The sequence below is a fragment of the Rhinoderma darwinii genome, chromosome 5, assembly GCF_050947455.1.
Source record: "Rhinoderma darwinii isolate aRhiDar2 chromosome 5, aRhiDar2.hap1, whole genome shotgun sequence".
NCBI lineage: Eukaryota > Metazoa > Chordata > Amphibia > Anura > Rhinodermatidae > Rhinoderma > Rhinoderma darwinii.
Window position 1 is genome coordinate 307265374 of NC_134691.1, and position 24127 is coordinate 307289500.

Genomic DNA, 24127 nt, shown 5'->3' on the forward strand with positions numbered 1-24127 from the left:
CACACACACACACACACACACACACACACTTAGCTGTACTACACAGACACGCACACTCGGCTCTGCTACACAGACACGCACACTCGGCTCTGCTACACAGACACGCACACTCGGCTCTGCTACACAGACACACACTCGGCTGTACTACACAGACACACACACACACACACACTTAGCTGTACTACACAGACACGCACACTCGGCTCTGCTACACAGACACGCACACTCGGCTCTGCTACACAGACACGCACACTCGGCTCTGCTACACAGACACGCACACTCGGCTCTGCTACACAGACACGCACACTCGGCTCTGCTACACAGACACGCACACTCGGCTCTGCTACACAGACACACACTCGGCTGTGCTACACAGACACACACACACACACTTAGCTGTACTACACAGACACACACACTCGGCTCTGCTACACAGACACACACACTCGGCTCTGCTACACAGACACACACACTCGGCTCTGCTACACAGACACACACACTCGGCTGTACTACACAGACACACACACACACACTTAGCTGTACTACACAGACACACACACACACACACACACACTTAGCTGTACTACACAGACACGCACACTCGGCTCTGCTACACAGACACGCACACTCGGCTCTGCTACACAGACACGCACACTCGGCTCTGCTACACAGACACACACTCGGCTGTACTACACAGACACACACACACACACTTAGCTGTACTACACAGACACACACACTCGGCTCTGCTACACAGACACACACACTCGGCTCTGCTACACAGACACACACACTCGGCTCTGCTACACAGACACACACACTCGGCTCTGCTACACAGACACACACACTCGGCTGTACTACACAGACACACACACACACACTTAGCTGTACTACACAGACACACACACTCGGCTCTGCTACACAGACACGCACACTCGGCTCTGCTACACAGACACGCACACTCGGCTCTGCTACACAGACACGCACACTCGGCTCTGCTACACAGACACGCACACTCGGCTCTGCTACACAGACACGCACACTCGGCTCTGCTACACAGACACGCACACTCGGCTCTGCTACACAGACACGCACACTCGGCTCTGCTACACAGACACGCACACTCGGCTCTGCTACACAGACACGCACACTCGGCTCTGCTACACAGACACGCACACTCGGCTCTGCTACACAGACACGCACACTCGGCTCTGCTACACAGACACGCACACTCGGCTCTGCTACACAGACACGCACACTCGGCTCTGCTACACAGACACGCACACTCGGCTCTGCTACACAGACACGCACACTCGGCTCTGCTACACAGACACGCACACTCGGCTCTGCTACACAGACACGCACACTCAGCTGTGCTACACAGACACGCACACTTAGCTGTGCTACACAGACACGCACACTTAGCTGTACTACACAGACACGCACACTTAGCTGTACTACACAGACACGCACACTTAGCTGTACTACACAGACACGCACACTTAGCTGTACTACACAGACACGCACACTTAGCTGTACTACACAGACACGCACACTTAGCTGTACTACACAGACACACACACTCGGCTGTACTACACAGACACACACACACACACACACTTAGCTGTACTACACAGACACGCACACTCGGCTCTGCTACACAGACACGCACACTCGGCTCTGCTACACAGACACGCACACTCGGCTCTGCTACACAGACACACACTCGGCTGTACTACACAGACACACACACACACACTTAGCTGTACTACACAGACACACACACTCGGCTCTGCTACACAGACACACACACTCGGCTCTGCTACACAGACACACACACTCGGCTCTGCTACACAGACACACACACTCGGCTGTACTACACAGACACACACACACACACTTAGCTGTACTACACAGACACACACACACACACACACACACACACACACACACTTAGCTGTACTACACAGACACGCACACTCGGCTCTGCTACACAGACACGCACACTCGGCTCTGCTACACAGACACGCACACTCGGCTCTGCTACACAGACACACACTCGGCTGTACTACACAGACACACACACACACACTTAGCTGTACTACACAGACACACACACTCGGCTCTGCTACACAGACACACACACTCGGCTCTGCTACACAGACACACACACTCGGCTCTGCTACACAGACACACACACTCGGCTGTACTACACAGACACACACACACACACTTAGCTGTACTACACAGACACACACACTCACCTGTACTACACAGACACACACACTCGGCTCTGCTACACAGACACACACACTCGGCTGTACTACACAGACACACACACACACACACACTTAGCTGTACTACACAGACACACACACTCACCTGTACTACACAGACACACACACACTCCGCTCTACTACATCTGACAAGCTTAGCTCCGCACACCGTCCACACTGACAATACATCTAGCGACAGGGGGGGGCGTCGGGGGTCCCGTGTTAATCGACACATAAAGAGATGAAAAAAAAAATGGCAGCCCCAATAGAGAAGTAAAAGTATGAATACATTAAAAAGTAGAAAGGTACATCACAAATAAAATTTTTGTTTACATTATATTAAAAGCAATATAATAAAAAATAAAAATAAAATCATGACACCTTCCCTTTAAAGGTTTTTGTTTATCTGTGGAGTGACATTCTGCTTCCGGTGATTCTCAATTCAGCTGTGTTTTCTGCTTTGAACAATCTCTATTTGCTAGAAGGGTGTTGACAATGTTGAGATCACAAAGACCCACCCTGCTGGGTCCCACAGCGATCAGCTGTAATCTGTAGGGAAACCTGGAAGTAAGTGTTCTACTTCCCTGCAGCGCCACCACAGGAAAAATGAAGCATAACAATGGGTTTTCTGTGTAATGCAGGACACGAATGGTCCTATAGAGTGAGAGATGCTATTAACTCCTAATTCCTTAATAGGATATATGAGGATTTTGTTTTCTAAACTGGACAACCCATTTAAAGAGGACCTGTCATTCGGTCATATAAGTTGATCTGGTTAACTGACCTGAATAGCGCTGTTTTTCTTTTTTTTTGTGTACCTGGTTCATAAGATATGGCCCACTGTGTTGCTGGCTCCCTATATGCTTTCTTCCCTGAATGTGATGCTGACCAATCAGTTCGAGGCAGCTTGAGGGTAGTTCACGCCCTGTTGGCTAACTACAGCACATTAACATAGAGGGAGCCACCACAACAGTGGACCATATCGCTGGAACATGGAGGGGGGTCCAAGAAAAAAAGAAAAACAACGCTGGAATCAGTCAGACAGCGCTATTCAGGTCAGTAAACTTGTTCAACTTGTATGACCTAGGGACAGGTCCACTTTAAGCACAAGGAACATACTAAGGCTATACTGGAGGTAGAGGCCATGCTGCAGGTGTTTACATTTTTTTTGTTCTTTTTACTTTAACTTAGTTGACAGTGTACTCCAGCTGAAACTAACACTGTTCTTTGGAATATAGTTTGAGAAACAAAGTTTGATATATGTTTTTAAATTGGGGTCACAATGCAACGTCATGTGTCGTGTCAACCTGGGGTATTGCTGCCCCAGTAAAGCAACCACTTTTGATGTGATGTCACCAAGTTTTCCAAGCTTATATTTATTGCAATAACTATATGTGCCATGTTTCCAAATCTTAAAGTATTTCAAGTTCTTGGTCTCTGTAGAATGCACAATGGCACTAATATAGTTAAGCTGTCAGTTTGTACAGGAACTCTTTAAAACGAAATATTTGAACCTATTTTGTTCACCTTTATGGCTTTCTAGGACGTAGTGTTTACCAGCTGCAGTTTTCTGAAGCACAAAGACACCTCTTGCTTACCGTGCATGGATTGGACGACAGCGCTGAGTCTACCAGTCTCTGGGAAAAGTACATCATCTGTGTATGGAATATATGGCAGCCTTCCACTCCTCAGAAAATCCTCTTTTGTGAGTCTGAGGTAGGGTTGTCACGATACCAGAATTTGGACTTTGATACCGATACTTTCTGTAGTCTGTTGCGATTCTCGACACCAAAACGATACTTTATCAACAATAAAAAAAAACCCACAAAGATATTAAGTCCCTTCATTTTCTGATGTGAGGCACATGGTGTTATTAATTTTGAACCTCTGTGTGCCTCATTATAATAAGTAACCCCATCATTTCCCTCATATAATGGGGTTAACCCGTTAGGGACACGGTCATTTTTGGCCTTCAGGACAATTTTTTTATATACTTTCCTCTTTGTATTCCGCGTTTATAACTTTTTATTTTTTGCTTGATATAGCTGTATGAGACTTTTTGCGGGACGAGTTCTACTTTGTGTAGGTGCAGTTTTACTTTTTTTTTTCAGCATACACCGGTCATCATAAATAATGCTATAAATTCGCTGTGCAGGTTGTTACGGTCGCGACGATACCAAATATGTGTATATTATTTTATTTATTGGACCTTAAGTTTTAATCTTTATTTATTGTAAAAACTGCTTTGTGTATTTTTTTAACAGATTTATTTATAATTACTTTTTTAATTAATTCCATTTTTTTTTTCTTACTTATATCTATATGCCAGTACATTAACCTGTGTACTAGTAGTATACAGGCAGTTGTTAGGGCATACCTAATTTTGCCCTAACAACAGGAAATATGGTCATACAGCCCTGGGATCTTTCAATGGACCCTCAGCTGTCTGTCCATATATGGTATGTCCCTCGCTTGGGCTACAGGGATTACCTGTGACGCATTTAAAGGTGGTTCCCCCTTCTCATTTTCCCTTTGGATGCCACGGTCAGTTTTGATCGCAGCATTCAAGTGGAAAACAGCGGAAATGAGAAGTTTCTCTGATCTCCGCCATTAGAGCAAGGCTGCGGCAGACATTGCCCCAATCCTCATTCCGCGGCCACACTTGCCGTTTTTTTTAATGGGAAACCATTAAACTTTCAATATATTTTTGGAGTGTGGGAGGAAACTGGAGTTCCCGGATGTCACCCATGCAAGCACAGGTAGATACAGATGTTGTCTCTGGTCAACTTCAAACTGCAAGGCACCAGTAATCACCACTGAGACCGTTTTCGTTTTTAATATGATTACAGATTTCATTTTCACAGAATTACTTATTGGAATTTTATAGATCAAATGTTGCTGTTTCAGCCCTGGTAATTCATCTCTGGTGTTTGCTGGTACAGTGGATGGTTCTGTTTTGGTGTGGGATCTACGGGACGACTTAAGTATGCATCAGACTATGATGATCAAAGACACCAACTGGACATTTAGGTCTGCTACATTTTCTACAGGTCAGTGCTTTTTAAAGATATAGAAAATGATGCACACACTGTATAAATTTGACACTCATGTGCTACAGATTAGAACCAAGCCCCAAACAGCCATGAGGGAAACATACACAATATGGCGTCCAGATGATTTATAAAATTTTTTTTTTTTTTTAAATGCACGTGCTTGCATCATTTGCATTTCAATGTATACTAAGAAAAAACAGTGTGAAAGCTTTTTATAAATATGCCCTAAAGTTTCTACCAGTCCCCCTGGCCTTCTCCAATACATTGCCATTAAATAAATATATACATAAAAATCCACACTCTAAGTCTTGGCCACGGTCTTTCTTTTCCTGGCAGCTGGGACCAAAAATGCTGGCGAAGCTTATGAATATGATCCACCAGTCTTTCTAACGCTATATGAATGAGAACAATAGATATTCACAAGGGTGTAAAGATCCAGTGTGGTCATCCAAGGGCCTTGTCCTCTGTTCCTAAGCAGTGGGCCGTTTCCATTTTAAAATGATCGATCATGTCATAACAAATAATTTTTTAATAGTTGCCCATAGCAACAAATCACATGACTGCCCTGATTATTTAGATTTAATTATTTTAAGTAAAAGCTACAACCTGATTGATTGTTTTGTAACTTCTTCACTTTTTCATTGTACAAATAAATATATATGTATGTGTATATATATATGTGTGTATGTATGTATATATATATGTGTGTGTGTAATATATATATATATATATATATATATATATATATATATATATATCTCAAGTGTAGTAGAGATGGGGCATTTCCCACAAGCTCTCTCTACCTACATAGGGTCGGCAGTACGTTTTGCCACTGTAGTAAAAGTTCTCAGTATGGTTTGTTAAATATTCCTATATTTGTATGAATTGCAGATGGTATATTTACTCAAGTGAGTCACACACGTCCGGTAAAGGCTATACAACCTGTCCCAAGTACGGAGACAAAGGATCACAGGATTTCTTCTTTGTCTTCCCTTGAAGGTACATTCAGTTCTGCAAGTTTGAAATGATGAATTTAATTGCTGACTTTTTCTCTTTTTCATCATGAATGGTTTGGATACAATGCTTCTTAAAAATATAGCGTCCTATTAATTGAATTGTATCTGCCTTATACTTGTCATCACTCACCAGCAGCTTATATATTTGGACAGAATAAAAAAAGCCATTTCTGGGGCCAATGTTTGCAGTCCTGCCTTTATTGCGTCTATTTCTTTCCTGTATAGTGTCAGACTATTCCACAGTCCCGTAGATCAGTCCCTGTCCTTATGTCTCTGAAAAACACATCCTCACTCCTTCTCCACACGGTGTATAGATCCTGATATTGTGCCTGTCTATAGACTTGCTCTGCTCTATAACATATATTTTGCCACGATCTTGTTTTATTTATTTTGTACTTTGTTAGCAACAATGTGTAGATAGTGCACACAAGTTATGAATTTGTGGGAAGGGTACGTAAACATTGACACCTGTTGTAGTTGTGGGTTGATGCCATATTCAAGCTTGACCTTTAAAACGTTACTAGAATGAATAAGCTGATTCAAAGGTTATACACAATTCACGCTTGAAAATATAGCAGAAGAAGGGTGTCCCATTTTTACATTTAAGGTGGAGTACTAAATGACATTATAAATTAACTGGTAAAAATAGTGCTTTTCTAGATATATTTAAAATTGTGTGGTCATACCTCCGAAGGTTTGCACATAGCAGATTAAAGGGGTTTTCCAGCCAGTAAAAATTGATGGCCTATCCACAGATCAGCTGTTATGAAGGGGCCGCAGCGCTAGTACGAGCGCTGCTTCCCCTTCGTTTCCCTTACTTGCTGCTGTGAGTCGCCCACGTGTCCGTAGCGGTGGTTCACAGTATTACAGCCATTCACTTCATAGGGAGAAGGTTGTAATACTGTGAACTGCTGCTACTGTTGTGCCGGCGATTCACAGTGTGAGCAGTGACCGGAATAAAGGGGAAGCAGCGCTCGTATGAGCGCTGCGGCCCCTTAAAAACAGCTGATCGGCGGGAGTCCCGGGAGTCGGACCCCGACCCATTAGCTATTGATGACCTATCCTGAGGATAGGCCATCAATTTTTATTGGCTGTGAAACCCCTTTAAATAAAATTGTTCATATGACCACTATGTATTCATTTATAGAGAAATGACAGCAATGTCCGACTGCAATTCTGATGCCTCTGTACTAGATTACTGAAAAAGTCGCTATATAACTAACGAAAATAAATGTACATCTAGTACCATCATTTCCTACCAGGTAAATGTAATCCCCTGAAGTCTGGGTTTGCTGACAATGTGTAACCTGAATAATAATGTGGAAACTGTTTCCTTTTTTACTATTCCCATCCAAAGGTCTACATAGGATTCTTTAACAGCAGGGCTCTGGTTTTTATATATCCACAGCATTCATTGCGTAGGATGGATACTCCAGCACATATTTCTGTTCTTTAACATGGAGAACAACAGGGAGATCAGATGCCATGTTTACTCGACTTTAGATCCATCGTTCTCTCACATCTACTGCCAATAATATCTATTCGCTCCAGCTCTCCATTACTCCATAGACATCAGTTGTCAGGCAGTACTTTTGGCCAATAGTATTACAAACCTATATAGCCATGCAAAGACCGAGATTGTTGGATAACAAAATGACACACTCCTGTGGGCGCTCTTTTTAATGTTGGATCGACAGCAAATTGGCCATTCTTAATATAAAGTTTAGATTATGACTGACCAAAAAACAACAACAATGCAATCAAATAATTTTTTGACAGGGTGTCTGACAATCCAAAAAAGTTTTAAATGGTTTATGGTCAGGATAGGTAGACTTATGAGGGACAGATACTGACACGGAGATCACTGTCCTCACACAATAAACACAATTCATGCTAATCTTTTTTTATTGTATAGTTTTTCTTACTTGCTGTGAATATTTCAACCATTCTTTTTCAGAAATGTCAGGTTTGTCATTTCAAGTAGCATCACTAGATGAAAGTGGCCATCTTATTTTGTGGGTAAGTTTGAAAGATACATAAAAAAAACCACCCTAATATATATTTTTTAAGTGTTATATATATTGACATATCAGAGGAATACACTAATCTGATTTATAAATTGTATTCTTGTTCTAGAGAAAATAACAAATCTTAAAGTCATTATGAGGTCCATTCATAGGAAACCGAGTACACCAATTGGTTATTTTCCCCAGTTTATGACATTTTAATTGCTACCATCTTCTGCTGCCATTGAACGTGAGGGTTCTGGACCCCATTTTCACTGGCTGGGTGCACAGTCCCCTCTAAATTGGAATCAATGGGACTACAGGAACCACTGAATGAAATTTTATTGATTCAAGTGGATAGGACCCACTTATGCACTGCTCCAATGAACCCCCACTGTTATCAAAATTGGGTGGGCACCAATGCCTGTTTGACCCTTTTGTGATATTTCACTGACATGTTATACATATCAAGTTTGGGGAAAAAACTTGTGTGTCTCTATTCTTCATAAAAATCTTTGAAACTTCTTCGCTGAATTATGAAGACTAGATTTGATCAATCACTTGGGTCAAAAGTAAACTATAATCAATTCTGACTTTTACGGTGTATTTAAAGCGGCACTTTCACTTTTCAGTACAACTAATCTAGACTTTGCCCTGTACTAAAATGGTTGTGTTGCTTTTCTCTTCTGGAAGTTCCTCCCTATAGATCTGATTTGTATAAGATAGCTGTAGCACCACCACTTTAAGTATATCATGCCCCTGTGCTGTCCTGCACCTTGTTTTAATGTAAATGTTCATTATAACAGCTGCATTATAAATACATAAAGTAATACCCTCCCAGAAAATGTGTCTAGAATTTTTTTTTTGTAGGGTTAAATGAACCATTTTGCAAACTTAATATATTCAGGTTGGGTTTATATTTGTAATTGCAGGTAGTAGTAGAGCTAAGGAAAGTTGAACTTGCTGGCTCGCAAAGTGACCTGGGTAAGTTTTAATATTAGTGCAGTTATATTTTCACTTTGCTTTAATCCAGCAGTTAAATACGTTAAAGTGTCCCTCTCTGTCTAGGCTTAATTCCAGGAGGGAAGGTGAAGTTGATCCACAGCACATCTGTACTCCTTAGTGACAAGTACGTTTATTATACCATCATCAACTAATACTAGAGAGAGCTGTATATGCTATATACAGATTGTTTAATATTATATAGTATCGTGTGTCCAGCGAGGATTTGCACCCTACATCTATCTTTGAGACAGTTTTGCTTTTTTTGATTGTGAAATATATAAATATATATTTAGTGTCTTAGGTGGCATTAGTGTTTGCAGTGTGCTGTCGCCATTTTCTTGTGTGCTGTATAAATTTGCAGTGACAGGCGTTCTTGCAACTGTATACACGTTTTAAAAAAAAAAAAAAAAAACACAGAAAAAGGCCATACTTACAAATGGACACAGCCAGGTCAGAAACGCTGATGAAGGAGAGTGAACAGGTGCTTTAAATAATAATAGCCACTCCCACTAGTCTTGAGGGGAGTGGCGTGTGGTGCATGGGATGTGTAGTAAAAAATAATAAATGAATGGTGTATGTGCAAGTGATATAAGTGAACTATAGGGAGCAGTAGTGAGTGAAGTGCCTAAATGAAAATAAATGAAGAATGGGGTGCAAGTGAGTGAAACATGGAGGGATAGAGTGTAAGTCATGAGGCGCAATGTGTATAGCCAGGCAGAAGCCTATTTGTGACGCCTTGATAATTCATAGAGCGGGCTGCCCTGCTTGCTATGCCAAACAACAACACACCATGCTCTCCCAGCATCAAAGACCCGGCTGTGTCCAAAAGATATAGATATGCAAATAAAGTAAGCATGAAAAATACCTGGGGTATTAGTAATCATTTTGGCCAAAAGGACGCACGTTTTGTTTCATTTTGTTGGAATGTGATGTTCAAACTTTTGTGTTTATGTGATTCATATATGTGGGGTTAGTGACTGCCTTCATTTTTGATCTTGCACTCCTCCCATTCTGCCCTGGGTGATTTTAATTAGTTTAATGCTGGTTCCTACCGTCCCCAAGAATATGTAGGTTTAGTCCCAGTTCTGGGTGTATGTGCAGCGTAGGTTCCCACCTTATAGAGGTCGCCTTGTCTTGGCAGGTGGGCTCACACAATTTGATCAAAATGTGCGCTAAGAACCTCCCTATTGTAAGTAGATTTAGCAGTAATGCATATTTAATTATATATTAGTGGCTTCGGTGGCATTAGTGTTCGCAGTGTGCTTTCGCCACTTTCTTGTGTATATATATATATATATATATATATATATATATATATATATATATGAGACTTGTGCCCCAATATTTTTATACTCTATAGTGACATGGCAGCAGTGTCTATATTGATGCCTATTACTAAATAGTATGCAAAATCAGTTCAGTAGTGTATACAGTATATACCATAAACATGACTCTTTATACTACACAATATATCAGCCTGTATATAGTATATACAGTCTGTTTCCAGTTCCGCCTTCCATTTCACTGGAACCCTTCTCTGCTTCTCTTGGTACTATTCTACAGTATTATATGTCAGAGCCAGTTCCACTCTGCTGTATCTGGGGGCTCTTTTGCTACTGATAGGGTGTAGTCAGGGCTAAGCTGCACTTTTATGGGCTTTGCAGTATTCCCTAAATTGTAATGATTAGGGACATATGTGTGCTATTCCTTGTACCATTAGGTTTGTAAAAACATTCGCTACATAAGTAAAACATTTTCTTTCTTTACTTGCATACATCTTTTGTTTTCTAGATTTTTTCACAAAGATGTTCTATTGTTGGGAAGTCCACAAACGTTGAATATTAAGTTTCTTCCTCCGGACTTCAATCATTTTGTCATTGGAACCGATATTGTAAGTTTATAGTACATTTACAAGTACAGTACATTTGTTGTTTACATCACTAAAGGGTTTATGGAATATTCTGTCTTCAATTGAAGGTTAACCCCTTCCCCCTGCTTGTATTCTGGGCCCTAATGACCAAGCAATTGTTATAGTTTTTCCATCGTTACGTTGAAAAGCTATAACTTTTTTTATTTTTGCGTCGACATAGCTGTATAATGTCTTGTTTTTTTGCGGGACAAGTTGTATTTTTTAACAGCACCATTTTGGGGTACATATTATTTATTGATTAACTTTTTTTGGGGTGGAATAGAGAAAAACTGAAATTTCGCCACACTTTTTTGCGTCCTTAATCTATGCCATTTACCGTGTGGTATAAATAACACAATAACTTTATTCTACGGATTGTTACGATTGCAATGATACCAAATTTGTTTCGATTTTGTATGTTTATTTTACTACTTTGAAAGAAAAGTGTTTTTACTGTGTAAAAGTTATTGGTTTTTGTGTCGCCATATTTGAAGAGCCATAACTATTTTTATTGTTCCGCCGATGCAATTGTAGGAGGGATTTTTTTTTTTTGCGGGAAGACTTGTAGTTTTTATTGGTACCATTTGAGAGTAGATGCGACTTTTTGATCACTTTTTATCACATTTTTTTAAAGTCAGGATTCACAGAAAACATACATTTTTCCATTGTTTTTTATTTTATTTTTTACAGCGTTCACCGTGCGGCTTAAATAATGTAATAGCTTTATAGTCGGGGTCGTTACGGACGCGGCGATACCAAATATGTGTAACTTTTTTGATTTATTTAGGTTTTTTTAATAGTAAAGCATTTTGTAAGGGGAAGAAGTGGCTTTTTCATTTTTTTTCCGTATTTTTTTTTTTTATTAACTTTATTAAACTTTTTTTTACTAGTCCTACTAGGGAACTTTAATATATGATCATGCGATCGCTTTTATAATACACTGCAATACTTCTGTATTGCAGAGTATTACTGCCTGTCCGTTTAAAACGGTAAATGCATGACCTAGCAGGCATTTACTACAGGCAATCCTGGGGGCCTTTATTAGGCCACGGCTTCCATCGGAGACACAGACACTCGGCGATCTTACCAAAACATGGGGACAGCCGGAAATAGATTTATTCGCAATAGATGCCGTATCCCAGACTTGGAAGGGCAAACTCCTATATGCCTTCCCTCCGTTTCCTCTCATCTCCAAGGTACTGAAGAAGGTGTTGGAGGAAAGAGCAAAAATTATTCTTCTAGCCCCATATTGGACCAAGAGGTCATGGATCCCACTGTTACTGAGAATGTCTCTAGAAGCTCCGTGGCATCTACCTCTCAGGCGGGATTTGAAGACTGTTTTCCTTCTAGCAATAACATCTGCTCGCAGAGTTGGAGAAATACAATCCTTCTCATCTAGTCCATCCTATCTAAGCAGTTGAGGACAAAAATTGTCTGGCCCATGCTTCCAAGGTGAAGTCAAATAAAAGTGGGGAAAGGGGGCACCCCTGTCTCGTACCTTTCTGTAAATGAATCAGGGCAGATCAGGGAAGATAGTTATTTTAAGACCCTCACCAAATGAAAAGGAGGTGGAATTTCATATGTTGGATGTAAGAAGATGTATCCTCACCTATCTGTAAAGAACAAAATCGTTCAGATGTCAGGATCAATTATTAATCCAAGATTTATATTTCAAGATGGATCAAAGCAGCTATTTCCCGAACCTATATGGAGAAGACTCTTCCTTTGTTGCTTAACCCCTTAGTTTCTAAGCCTGTTTTGGCCTTCAGGACCAGCCCCATTTTTTGCAAGTCTGACGTGTCACTTTATGTGGTAATAACTCCAGAATTCTTTTGCCTATCCAAGCGATTCTGAGACTGTTTTCTCGTGACATGTTGTACTTTATGATGCTGAAAAAATTTCGGCGTTAAATTCAATATTTATTTGTAAGAAACGCCAAGATTTAGAGAAAATTAGCAAAAATTTACATTTTTCTAAATTTAAATGTATTTACTTGTAAAACGGATAGTAATACCACACAAAATACTTACTAGTTTATATTTCCCATATGTCTACTTTATGTTTGCGTCATTTTTTGAACATTCTTTTATTTTTCTAGGACGTTACAAGGCTTAGAACTTTAGAAGCAATTTCTCATATTTTCAAGAAAATATCAAAAGGCTATTTTTTCAGGGACCAGTTCAGTTCTGAAGTGGCTTTGAGGGCCTTATATATTAGAAAGTCCCCAGAAGTCACCCCATTTTGAAAACTGCACCCATCAAAGTATTCAAAACAGCATTCAGAAAGTGTTTTAACCCTTTAGGCGTTTCACAGGAATTAAAAGAAAGTAGAGGTGAAATTTACAAATTTCATTTTTTTTCTTCGAAAATTCATTTGTAATACATTTTTTCTGTACCACAGAAGGTTTTACCCAAGAAGTGCAACTATTTATTGCCCAGATTCTGCAGTTTTTAGAAATATCCCACATGTGGCCCTAGTGTGATAATGGACTGAAACACAGGCCTCAGAAGCAAAGGAGCACCTAGTGGATTTTGGGGCCTCCTTTTTTTTTTAGAATATATTGTAGGCACCATGTCAGGTTTGAATAGGTCTTGTGGTACCAAAACAGTAAAGACCCCCAGAAAGTGACCCCATTTTGGAAACTATACCCCTCAAGGAATTTATCTATGGGTATAGTTAGCATTTTGAACCCACAGTTTTTTTGCTAAATTTATTTGAATTAGTATGTGAAGATGAAAATCTACTTTTTTTGTGAAAAAACTTAGAAATTTTAAATTTTTACAAGGAATAAAGTAGAAAAAACACCCCAACATATGTAAAGCAATTTCTTCTGACTATAGCAATACCCCATATGTGGTAATAAACTGCTGTTTGGACCCACATCAGACCTCAGAAGAGAAGGAGCACCATTTGGATTTCTGATTTTGCTGGAATAGTTTTCAGTGCCGTGTCGCGTTTGCAATGCACTGGAGGGATGAAAACAGTGGAAACCGTTGCAAACCGTTGCAAAGCCCCTGAGAGACCGAAACAGTGGAAGCCCCCCAAAAGTAACCCCATTTGGGAAACTACACCACTTAAGGAATCTATCTAGGGGTATAGTGAGCATTTAGGCCCCACACGTCTTTTGCAGAATTTCTTAGAATTAGGGCGTGAGAATTAATATCAACGTTATTTCCACTAAAATGTTGCATTTTTTCAAATTCACAAAGGATAAAGGAGAAAATGCGACCCAACATTTGTAAAGCAATTTCTCCCGAGTACGGCAATACCCCACATGTGGTCATAAATGCTTTTTCATTAGAAAGTAATTAACCCTTTACGAACGGATTAATTTTTTGCTTTTTCGTTTTTCCGTTTTTCCTCCCCGCTTTCCGAGAGCCACAACTTTTTTTTATTTTTCCGTCAATAGAGTGGTGTGAGGGCATATTTTTTGCAGGACGAGCTGTAGTTTTTATTGGTACCATTTTTTGGTACATAAGACTTTTTGAGCACTTTTTATTACATTTTTTGGTAGAGCCAGGGTGACCAAAAACTGCGCTTTTGCCGTTTAAAATTCTTTATTTTTCACGGCGTTCACAGTGTGAGTTAAATAATGGTATATTCTAATAGCTTGGACTTTTACGGACGCAGCGATACCAATTTTGTGTATTTTTTTTATTTTTTTACATTACTTTAGAGAAAAAATGTGAAAAGGGTTTCTTTTTGGACTTTAAATATTTATTTCATTTTTTCCACTGATAATAACTATTTACTTTTGTTTTTACATATTTTATTAGTCCCCCTGGGAGACTTGAACCAGCGATCGTTAGTTCACTGGTAGAATACACTGCAATACTAATGTATTGCAGTATATTGTGATTTTTACAGGCTCCTGTAACAGCGTGATCGCTGTTTCTGTCCGTTAGTCCCGGGTATCAGCTGTAATACATAGCTGACACCCGCAGCGTATGTCGCGGGCTCAGCGCATGAGATGCTCCATATATCACCCCCCACATCACGACATGCTATTAAGTCATGGTGCGCGAAGGGTTTAATGCGCAGTGGATGGTTCAGAGTGAAAATGTAAATTTTCAACTGATGTGTCATGTTGTGCCCAGTTTGTGCCACAAATACCACATAAAATATTAACAGGGTTCTCCCGGGTATGGCGATGCCATATCGGTGGAAGTAAACGGCTGTTTGGGCACGCTGTAGGGCTCAGAAGGGAGGGACGCCATTTGGCTTTTGGAGCGCATATTTTGCTTGGTAGTAGCTCTGGCGTTTTGCTGGTATTTCAGTTTATAATGTTGGGGCACATGTAGGCTGGGCAGAGTACATCAGGGGCATAATAAGAGGGTACAATAATGGGGTAAGTATATAATAATCCACAGATATGTGGCCAGTGTCGCACTTATAAATGGCACCCGATCCTATCCGCTTTTGGAACGCTCTGTACATTTTGCATCGCCATAATCTGGGAGACGGAACTTTTTTTTTATTTTTTCACCACCGGAGCTGTCTGAGGGCTTATTTGTTGCGGGACAATCTGTAATTTTCATTGGTACCATTTTGGGGTACATGCGATTTTGTTGATCACTTTTTATTTAATTTTTCGGCAAGCCAGATGACCAAAAACCATCAATTCTGACAATGTTTTTTATTTATTTTTGACGCCGTTTACCCTGGGCTATAAATGACCATTATATTTTATTCTGCGGGTCGGTACGATTATGGCGATACCATATGTATATACGTTTTTTATGTTTTGCAGCGTTTGCGAAATAAAATAACTTATTTAGAAAATAAATTATTTTTTGTGTCACCATATTCTGAGAGCCATAAGTTTTTTATTTTTCAGTCAAAAAAGCTGTGTAAGGGCTTGTTTTTTGCGGGACGGGTTGTAGTTTGTATCGGTACTATTTTGGCGTACATGCGATTTTTTTGATCACTTTTTATTACATCTTTTGGGCGGGGTGGTGACCAAAAAATAGTGATTCTGGCATTTGTTTTTCGTTTATTTTTTTTGTGGTGTTCACCGTGCGGGAAAAATAATATTATAGTTTTATAGTTGGGGTCGTTACGAACGCGGTGATACCAAATATGTGTAATTTTTTTTTACGTATTCATTTTTTTTCCTATAATAAAAGACTTCTAATAGGAAAAAAAGCAGTTCTTGTTTATATCACTTATAACTTTTATTTTTACACTTTTTTTAAAAATTTTTATGCTTTTTTTTACTTTTTTCACTTGTCCCACTAGGGGACACTTAGACTTGCAGCTCTGATCGCTGCTGGAATACATTACACTACACACGTAGTGTAATGTACTCCAACTGTCATTGTGACGTGACTGTCACACTGACAGGAAGCCTACGACGACCACCCTCCGGGTGGTCCTCATAGGCTTCTGTACATGGCAATCCGGTAGCCATTGTCTGGCGTCCGGTTGCCATGGGTACCATCGCCAGCCCCCGTGATTTCACGTGGGGGCTGCCGATCGGCGCTAAACATCTTAATTGTGGAGTTCAAAATCGACTGCAGCAATTAAGGGATTAACTGCCGATATCAGCGGCGATGGGCCGCTGATCGGCAACGGGGAATGCAGGGCAGACACCCTGCACAGTTCACCGCCGCTGCGATGTAGCGCCGCGCGGCGGTTAACTGTCAAAGCACAGACGTAACTGCACGTCAAGGTGCGCGAACTTACTGCTCACCTCGACGTACAGTTACGTCATGGTGCGTTAAGGGGTTAAAGCTCATTCGACCAGAGCTGTTTCTACCTAATGGGTTTAGAGCGCTTCTATCACAGTTGAGCAGATCTGTAAGGCCGCGACATGGTCTAGTCTGAATACTTTCTTTAAACACTATAGATTGGATGTAATGTCCAACCAAGGCCTAAGCTTTGGCCATAAAATATTACAGGCCATTGTCCCCCACTAGAAAAAAATCTATGTTGATCCTCCTGGTGGTGCTGTCGTGGAGGTATAGAGGAAAAAATGATTATTACTTACCAGTAATTTGATTTTCCTTTTAACCTCCACGACAGAACCAGGTTTTTACCCACCCTTTTCCATAAAATTAATTGAAAGTATAAATTAAAATTCTTAGTCCCCCACCTCTGGGACACGCACCTATCTCTAGAACGGGGCCCCTAGACCCGCATCAATCCTGTGGATATGTCATAAATGTCTCTGGAAAAACCCCTTTAATGAAATGGAACCATTTTCCTGCAATGTACTTTGCTCATTTACATACTGCACATACGGTTTTTTTTTTTTCTCTCTTCTTTCTGATAATAAAATAAAATGTATTTACTCATAGGGTTTCGTAACACATGGAACACTATACGGATTGATTGAGCCCCCGATGCAATACACCGCTCTGCACAACAAGCTCAGACCATCACAAGTCACAGCCATTGACTTCTCACCATTTGGAGCTGCTGCATTTTTGGTATGTACTCATTATTTTAATCATTTTATAGCTATATAAACTATATAACTCTATACATTCAAAGAGACAAGTACAATATATTGGATTACTTAAAATTTGGGACAATGCATAAAGAGTATTTCCTAGTAGAGGCCAAGGTTGCTAATTATGTTTTTTTTTCTTTTGCTACAGAGCTATTGCCATTTTTCTGTTTTGTTGCAGCAGCCATTTTTATTGAAAATGTGACAACCGAAAGTGCAGTCATATATAGCTTGTCCCTTTTCAATTAGCTTCTCGGCAACTGATGGTAAAACGGTCACTGTGTTAAATGCTGACAAAATCACAGAAGATATCACAGAAGATAGCCCGTTTGAGAAGATAATTCAGAAGTGACAACCAAAATAGCTGCACTTGCGATTTTAATTCATTTATTTTTTTTTAATAATTTTTATTCAGAGAAGGAAACACATACGAAAATAAAATTGTACATCATTATTTGTATGTTACATATCAGAAAGGCATTTTTGATAACAAAAGCAAAATTTCAGAATGAGATATATGTGTTTCTACCCCAAAGAAAATTTTATTTTTTACTTGTAAACATCATAATATTTGTAAATGAACAATTACAATATAATTCTAAAAACCCACCCATAACAATAACAAAACCTCGGTGGACATTCTCCCTCTAGCTGCTCTGCAGTAAACCCAGAGTTCGTTGGATATTCTGTAAATTATACCATGATGTAGATTGAAATGTACGCCATGATAAGTGGCAATATCAGCTGAAGAGTAATGTTTTTCTATAAACGTATGCCATGTTTTAAAGAAATTCTCTGTAGATATTTCTTTGTGTCGTTCTGTTAATTTGATCATACATTAACAATGTTTTGGGAATAGTAAGTACCATGGAAAGCTCTAGAATAGGGTTCTGCAACCAGTGGCGCAAAATGCACTTTTTGATAATAAGGCTATGTGGATCACTCTTTTAGCTAATAAAGGCGAACCGCCGGTATCCGCATCCAAAGGTATATATATAGTGGAACAGCAGTGCTGGTAGAGTGGCCGGTAGCGCTACATCCCAGGTATCCTTAATTAAATTGTAAAGAATTTTTCCAAAATTCTGCTATTTGTGGGCAATGCAACATTCCATGTAAGAGGTTGGCTTTATTTAGTCACATTTAGGACAACTACGTAAATAGTGTGCTGGTGCATCTCTATATGACAAGTCAAAAGCGTATGTTGCTCTGTGCATAAGGCGGTAGTGCATCTCGCGCCACTGTTCATTCACCATTGCCTTTCTCACTTTCTCCCACCCTTCTAAAGTTTTGCTGGTAATTTCCGAGTCATCTAATTCCAATTCCCAAGTCCGAAAGCAAGAAATGCTAAGAGAGTTGGGAGACCGATTTCTTAGTTTGCTTTAAAGGCCTGATAGAGAGCTTCCAGTAGCGTCCCCACCCATCAACCCATCAAATGCTCCAAGTATCTCCACTTCAGCTATATTGCGTACTTTAGATTTGCAAAACTCTGTCACCTGAGCAAATTGTAGAAACTGGTTATTTCTTAAGTGATATTTACTAGAAAATTCGTGCCATTTCAGCCACCTCCCCCCCCCCCCCCTCTACTTTCATGAGAGCACCCAAGTGATTAATCCCCTCAGATTTCCATTGAAAAAAAAAAGTTTATTTTGCTGCCCCTGCGGAAAAGTCGTATTATCCCATAGTGGAAAGTATTTATAGAGGCAAGAACGAACGCCATATAGCGCCTTCCAAGTTCCCAAAGTATCTTTAAGAAGTAGGATTTATTTAACATGACTAGTAAGTTGTGCATATGGCAAATGTAACAAGGCTGGTAAATGTACCGAACCTGCTAGACTCTGCGCCAAAGGGACATTGGAATAGAAGTTAGTATTATGTAGCCAATCTCTTATGTGCCTGCAGAGTGCAGCTAGATTATAATATTGCACAATTGATAATTGTATACCACCATCACATTTAGGTAAGGACAATTTCTTGTATGCGATCCTCAGTCTTTTCTTCTGCCATAAAAATTGTAGGAATGCAGACTGTAGTATTTGACCATCTAGATGTTAACTCAACAAAGGTATAGTTTGTATGGGATAGAGGAGGCGGGCAAAACTTATCATCTTTAGGAGAGCAGCTCTCCCAAACAAAGATAATGGTCGTGACGACCATCGATGTAACTCCTTGAGGATTTTCTCTATCAGGGGTAAGTAGTTGAGCTCGTACAGTGATGAGGGCAATTTACCTATTTTAATTCCCAGATATGTTATATAAAATCTGGCTATCTCCACTGTCGTGTGTAATGTTGGTCTCGTCCGTGAGTCCGTCAAATAAAGTAATTGGCTTTTTAGAACGTTCATTTTATACCCTGAAAATGTGCCGAAGTAATGCAGCCTCTCCGGCACTCCTCCCAAATGATCCCGTGGCGAATTAAGAAATAACAGAAGATCGTCTGCAAAACAAGTCAATTTAACTTCCTAATCACCTATCCGAATGCCTTCATAATCAGTTGAGGACAAAAAATTTCTGGCCAATGGTTCCAAGGCTAAGTCAAATAAAAGTGGGGAAAGGGGGCACCCCTGTCTCGTACCTTTCTGTAAATGAATCAGGGCAGATAAAAATCCTGAGGTAAACACCCTGGCTTGTGGGTCTAAATAAAGCTTCTAAATAATTCCGAAACCGACCCCGAATCCCAAAATGGTCTAACACTGCATCCAACCAATCCCAGTTCACATTATCAAAAGCCTTTTCAGCATCCAACGTTAGAAGCGCTGGTGAATTATTTCCTACATTGGTACTAGATGTTAATGCATCTTGTTCTGTGAGAATCGTACGTATATTTGTGACCGCTGATCTCCCTTTAATGAAACCAACTTGATGCGGTCCAATAAGTTGAGGTAGGAATCTAACTAGCCTGTCAGCCAATATCTTTGACAATACTTTAACATCTTGATTTATCAAGGATATTGGGCGATATGAGCCTGGGTTAGTCGGATCTTTTCCTTCTTTATGCAGAACTTTAATATAGGCTGTATTACACAATTTCAGAAATTCTTTATTTGTTAACATGTGGTTATAGACTGGCAATAAGTTTGGTGTGACCTTATAGAGGCTCTGTCACCAGATTTTGCAACCCCTCTCTGCTATTGCAGCAGATAGGCGCTGCAATGTAGATTACAGTAACGTTTTTATTTTTAAAAAACGAGCATTTTTGGCCAAGTTATGACCATTTTCGTATTTATGCAAATGAGGCTTGCAAAAGTACAACTGGGCGTGTTGAAAAGTAAAAGTCCAAGTGGGCGTGTATTATGTGCGTACATCGGGGCGTGTTTACTACTTTTACTAGCTGGGCTTTCTGATGAGAAGTATCATCCACTTCTCTTCAGAACGCCCAGCTTCTGGCAGTGCAGCACTGTGACGTCACTCACAGGTCCTGCATCGTGTCGGCACCAGAGGCTACAGTTGATTCTGCAGCAGCATCAGCATTTGCAGGTAAGTAGCTACATCGACTTACCTTCAAACGCCGATGCTGCTGCAGAATCATCTGTAGCCTCTGGTGCCGACACGATGAAGGACCTGTGAGTGACGTCACAGCGTGATCTCTGGAGAACACGGCTGTGTCTGCACTGCCAGAAGCTGGGCGTTGTGAAGAGAAGTGGATGATACTTCTATACACAACGCCCAGCTAGTAAAAGTAGTAAAAACGCCCCGATGTACGCACATAATACACGCCCAGTTGTACTTTTACTTTTCAACACGCCCAGTTGTACTTTTGCAAGCCTCATTTGCATAAATACAATAATGGTCATAACTTGGCCAAAAATGCTCGTTTTTTAAAAATAAAAACGTTACTGTAATCTACATTGCAGCGCCTATCTGCTGCAATAGCAGAGAGGGGTTGCAAAATCTGGTGACAGAGCCTCTTTAACTTTCAAGATTTTATAAAAATCACTAGAAAAACCATCTGGTCCAGGTTCTTTTTTTATTTGCCAGTGATTTGATTGTCAATACGATCTCCTGCTTTGTAATTAAAGCATTTAAAGAATCCCTATCTGAGTCCGATAGGGAAGGCAAGTCAAGAGAGTCCAGAAAAACCTTACCCTCCTCCACATCCGAGGCGTTTTGTGTGTATAGTGCGGTGTAGTAATCACTCAATATGTTGTTAATGAGTTTAGGATCTTTCTGTAATTCAGCTCTCCCGTTTCTCATACTACTTATATGAGTCTGATTTAAATTGACATTTTGCCAATCTGGCCAAAAGCGAACCTGTTTTATTACCATATCTTAAAAAGTGTGCCGTTGCCTGATCTCTCTCAAATCTTTCTAGCCTATCTAGCCATATTTCAAAGTCGGACTTTGCCCTGAGCCAGTCATTTCTAAGCGCCAGCGTGGGAGTATCGATATACGCAGTATATTTTGTGCGAAGATTACAGCTAGACTTTTTGTAGGAATTATTGGTTCTAGCTTTTAAAGACGCAACAAAGGAAATAATCCTCCCTCTCAGTACTGCTTTTGCTGTATCCCAGAATAGGTGAAGATCATCCCTATGATCCTGACTTTCCTGGCTGAATTCCAATAACCACCCCTTCAGTTGAGTCTGAAAGGACTCATCGTTTGCCAAAAAAAGAAGGAAACCTCCACAGTATGTCAGATCCCTTCTTATCACCAAGTCCTCTATCCGTGTAGTAAGAATTTTAGGAAGTAGCACTGGAGAGGCCACTAAATAGTCAATACGTGACCATGCTGCATGGACGTGAGAAAAGTGTGTGAATTCTCTACCGAAGGGAAATTGTGTCCTCCAAACATCTACTATACCTGTAGAGGTCAGTAGTGGAGACAATACCTCACCATGTGATCTTTCAGCTAATATCCCACTGTCCTCTCGTCGTCTTCCATCATGCATAGAACGGAGTTAAGGTCGCCCCCCCCCCCCCCAGAAGAATTTGTCAGCTAGAAGTTTACCTTCCAAAAGTTGAAAAAAAAAAAGGCATGGTTATTGTCATTTGGTGCATATATACAGTACAAGCTCAATCTGCCCATCGCTCCTTCCAATGTTACATGTAAATATCTGCCCTCTGCATCCTGCTCAGAAGAGATCACAGTACAGTCTAGCTTTTTATGAAAAGAAGTCGGACGCCTGCCTTGCCATTTACTTCCGGAGATCACAATACTTTACCCACTCATAATTTTTGCATTCTCTGAAAATCTTGTCCCGGCAAATGTGTTTCCTGCAGGATTGCTATGTCTGCTTTTAATTTTTTCAAATTACCGAGTACCATACTGCGTTTATGCGGGGATTGCAATCCCTTTACATTCCAAGTTATTACTTTCATATAAGACGTATATTTCAAAATATCTAGTTGGCAACTCACAGAAATGGCAAAGCAGACCTCAACCACTGAGGCGTTCCCTCCCCCCAACCCCCAACAAGTATCTGAAAACAATATATGAACACCATAAACAGAGTATAACTAGTCATAGACTCTCTGTACATTCCAACACAAATAAAGCTCCGAATCAGCTCGTACATTCAACATATCATGTAAATGTCAGGAAATCAGAAAAACCCCACCTGGCTCTACCCAAAAAGCACCTTTATCAACATAATCCAAGTACTTTACAATTACAGGCCGTGGTCTCACCTGAGCGCCATCTTGAGCTGAACCTCTCAGCGGCCCCACCCTATGAGATCTTTCGTCTCGTTACGGGGTTTTCAAACCTAGCACCTGTGGCAACTCCACCGCACATAATTTAAGCAACTGTCCTGCGGGTATAGACTCTGGGAGACCAGTCATGCATAGGTTATTTAGTCTCGAGCAGTTTTCCAGGTCATCCACTGTATCTACAAGATGGCGGATGGAATCAATCGCCTGCTTTACTGCTGTTTCTTGCCCCGCCAGCTCATCCTCCACAGAACTAAGGCATTTTTCCAGGTCAGTGAATCGTTCAGCATGGTTAGAGACATCAGACTGCAGTTGGTGTAAAAGGGTCGACACCGTAGCTTCCAAAGAAGCTGTAATATCCGGGGCTATAAGTTTAGCCACTTCAATGGCCAGAGTTTTTATAAATGTCTACATTTGTAAGGAGAGTGTCAGGCTCACCTTCTTCCGCTACTTGCTGTGTTAGGGGAGGCTGCGATACCGAGCGTGAGCTTGTGCTCCTCCTGTCCCTGGCGGGCTCAGGCACCATCTTGTTCAGCGGCGGCCGGACTTTGTTCTGCAGGACTTGTAAAGAAATGCCTGCGGTCCCGGTTTTCACTAGGAATCCCTCCATATGCCGGAGAGAGTCCTTTGATGAGCAGTATCGGCCAAAGGAGCTTGGATGGAATTCAGAGCCCTGGGACTCCGGTTTTCTGAGTCAGGTGTATGGAGCTCTCTCTACCCACGTCTGCTCATGTGCACGCCGGAACAGGAAGTCCTGCTGTTTTAA

The 24127-nt window shown here is 40.7% G+C and overlaps 1 protein-coding gene across 1 annotated transcript in view; it reads left to right on the forward strand.

Moving 5' to 3' along the window:
• The window catches only part of DYNC2I1 (dynein 2 intermediate chain 1), a 67631-nt gene that overhangs the window by 37826 nt on the left and 5678 nt on the right, over positions 1-24127 (forward strand). Inside the window, exons 14-21 of the mRNA XM_075827411.1 lie at positions 3820-3992; positions 5164-5326; positions 6221-6328; positions 8303-8364; positions 9284-9335; positions 9420-9480; positions 11148-11247; positions 17565-17696. Of these exons, the coding sequence (XP_075683526.1) occupies positions 3820-3992; positions 5164-5326; positions 6221-6328; positions 8303-8364; positions 9284-9335; positions 9420-9480; positions 11148-11247; positions 17565-17696 (851 nt within the window). The remainder of the gene's footprint in view (positions 1-3819; positions 3993-5163; positions 5327-6220; positions 6329-8302; positions 8365-9283; positions 9336-9419; positions 9481-11147; positions 11248-17564; positions 17697-24127) is intronic.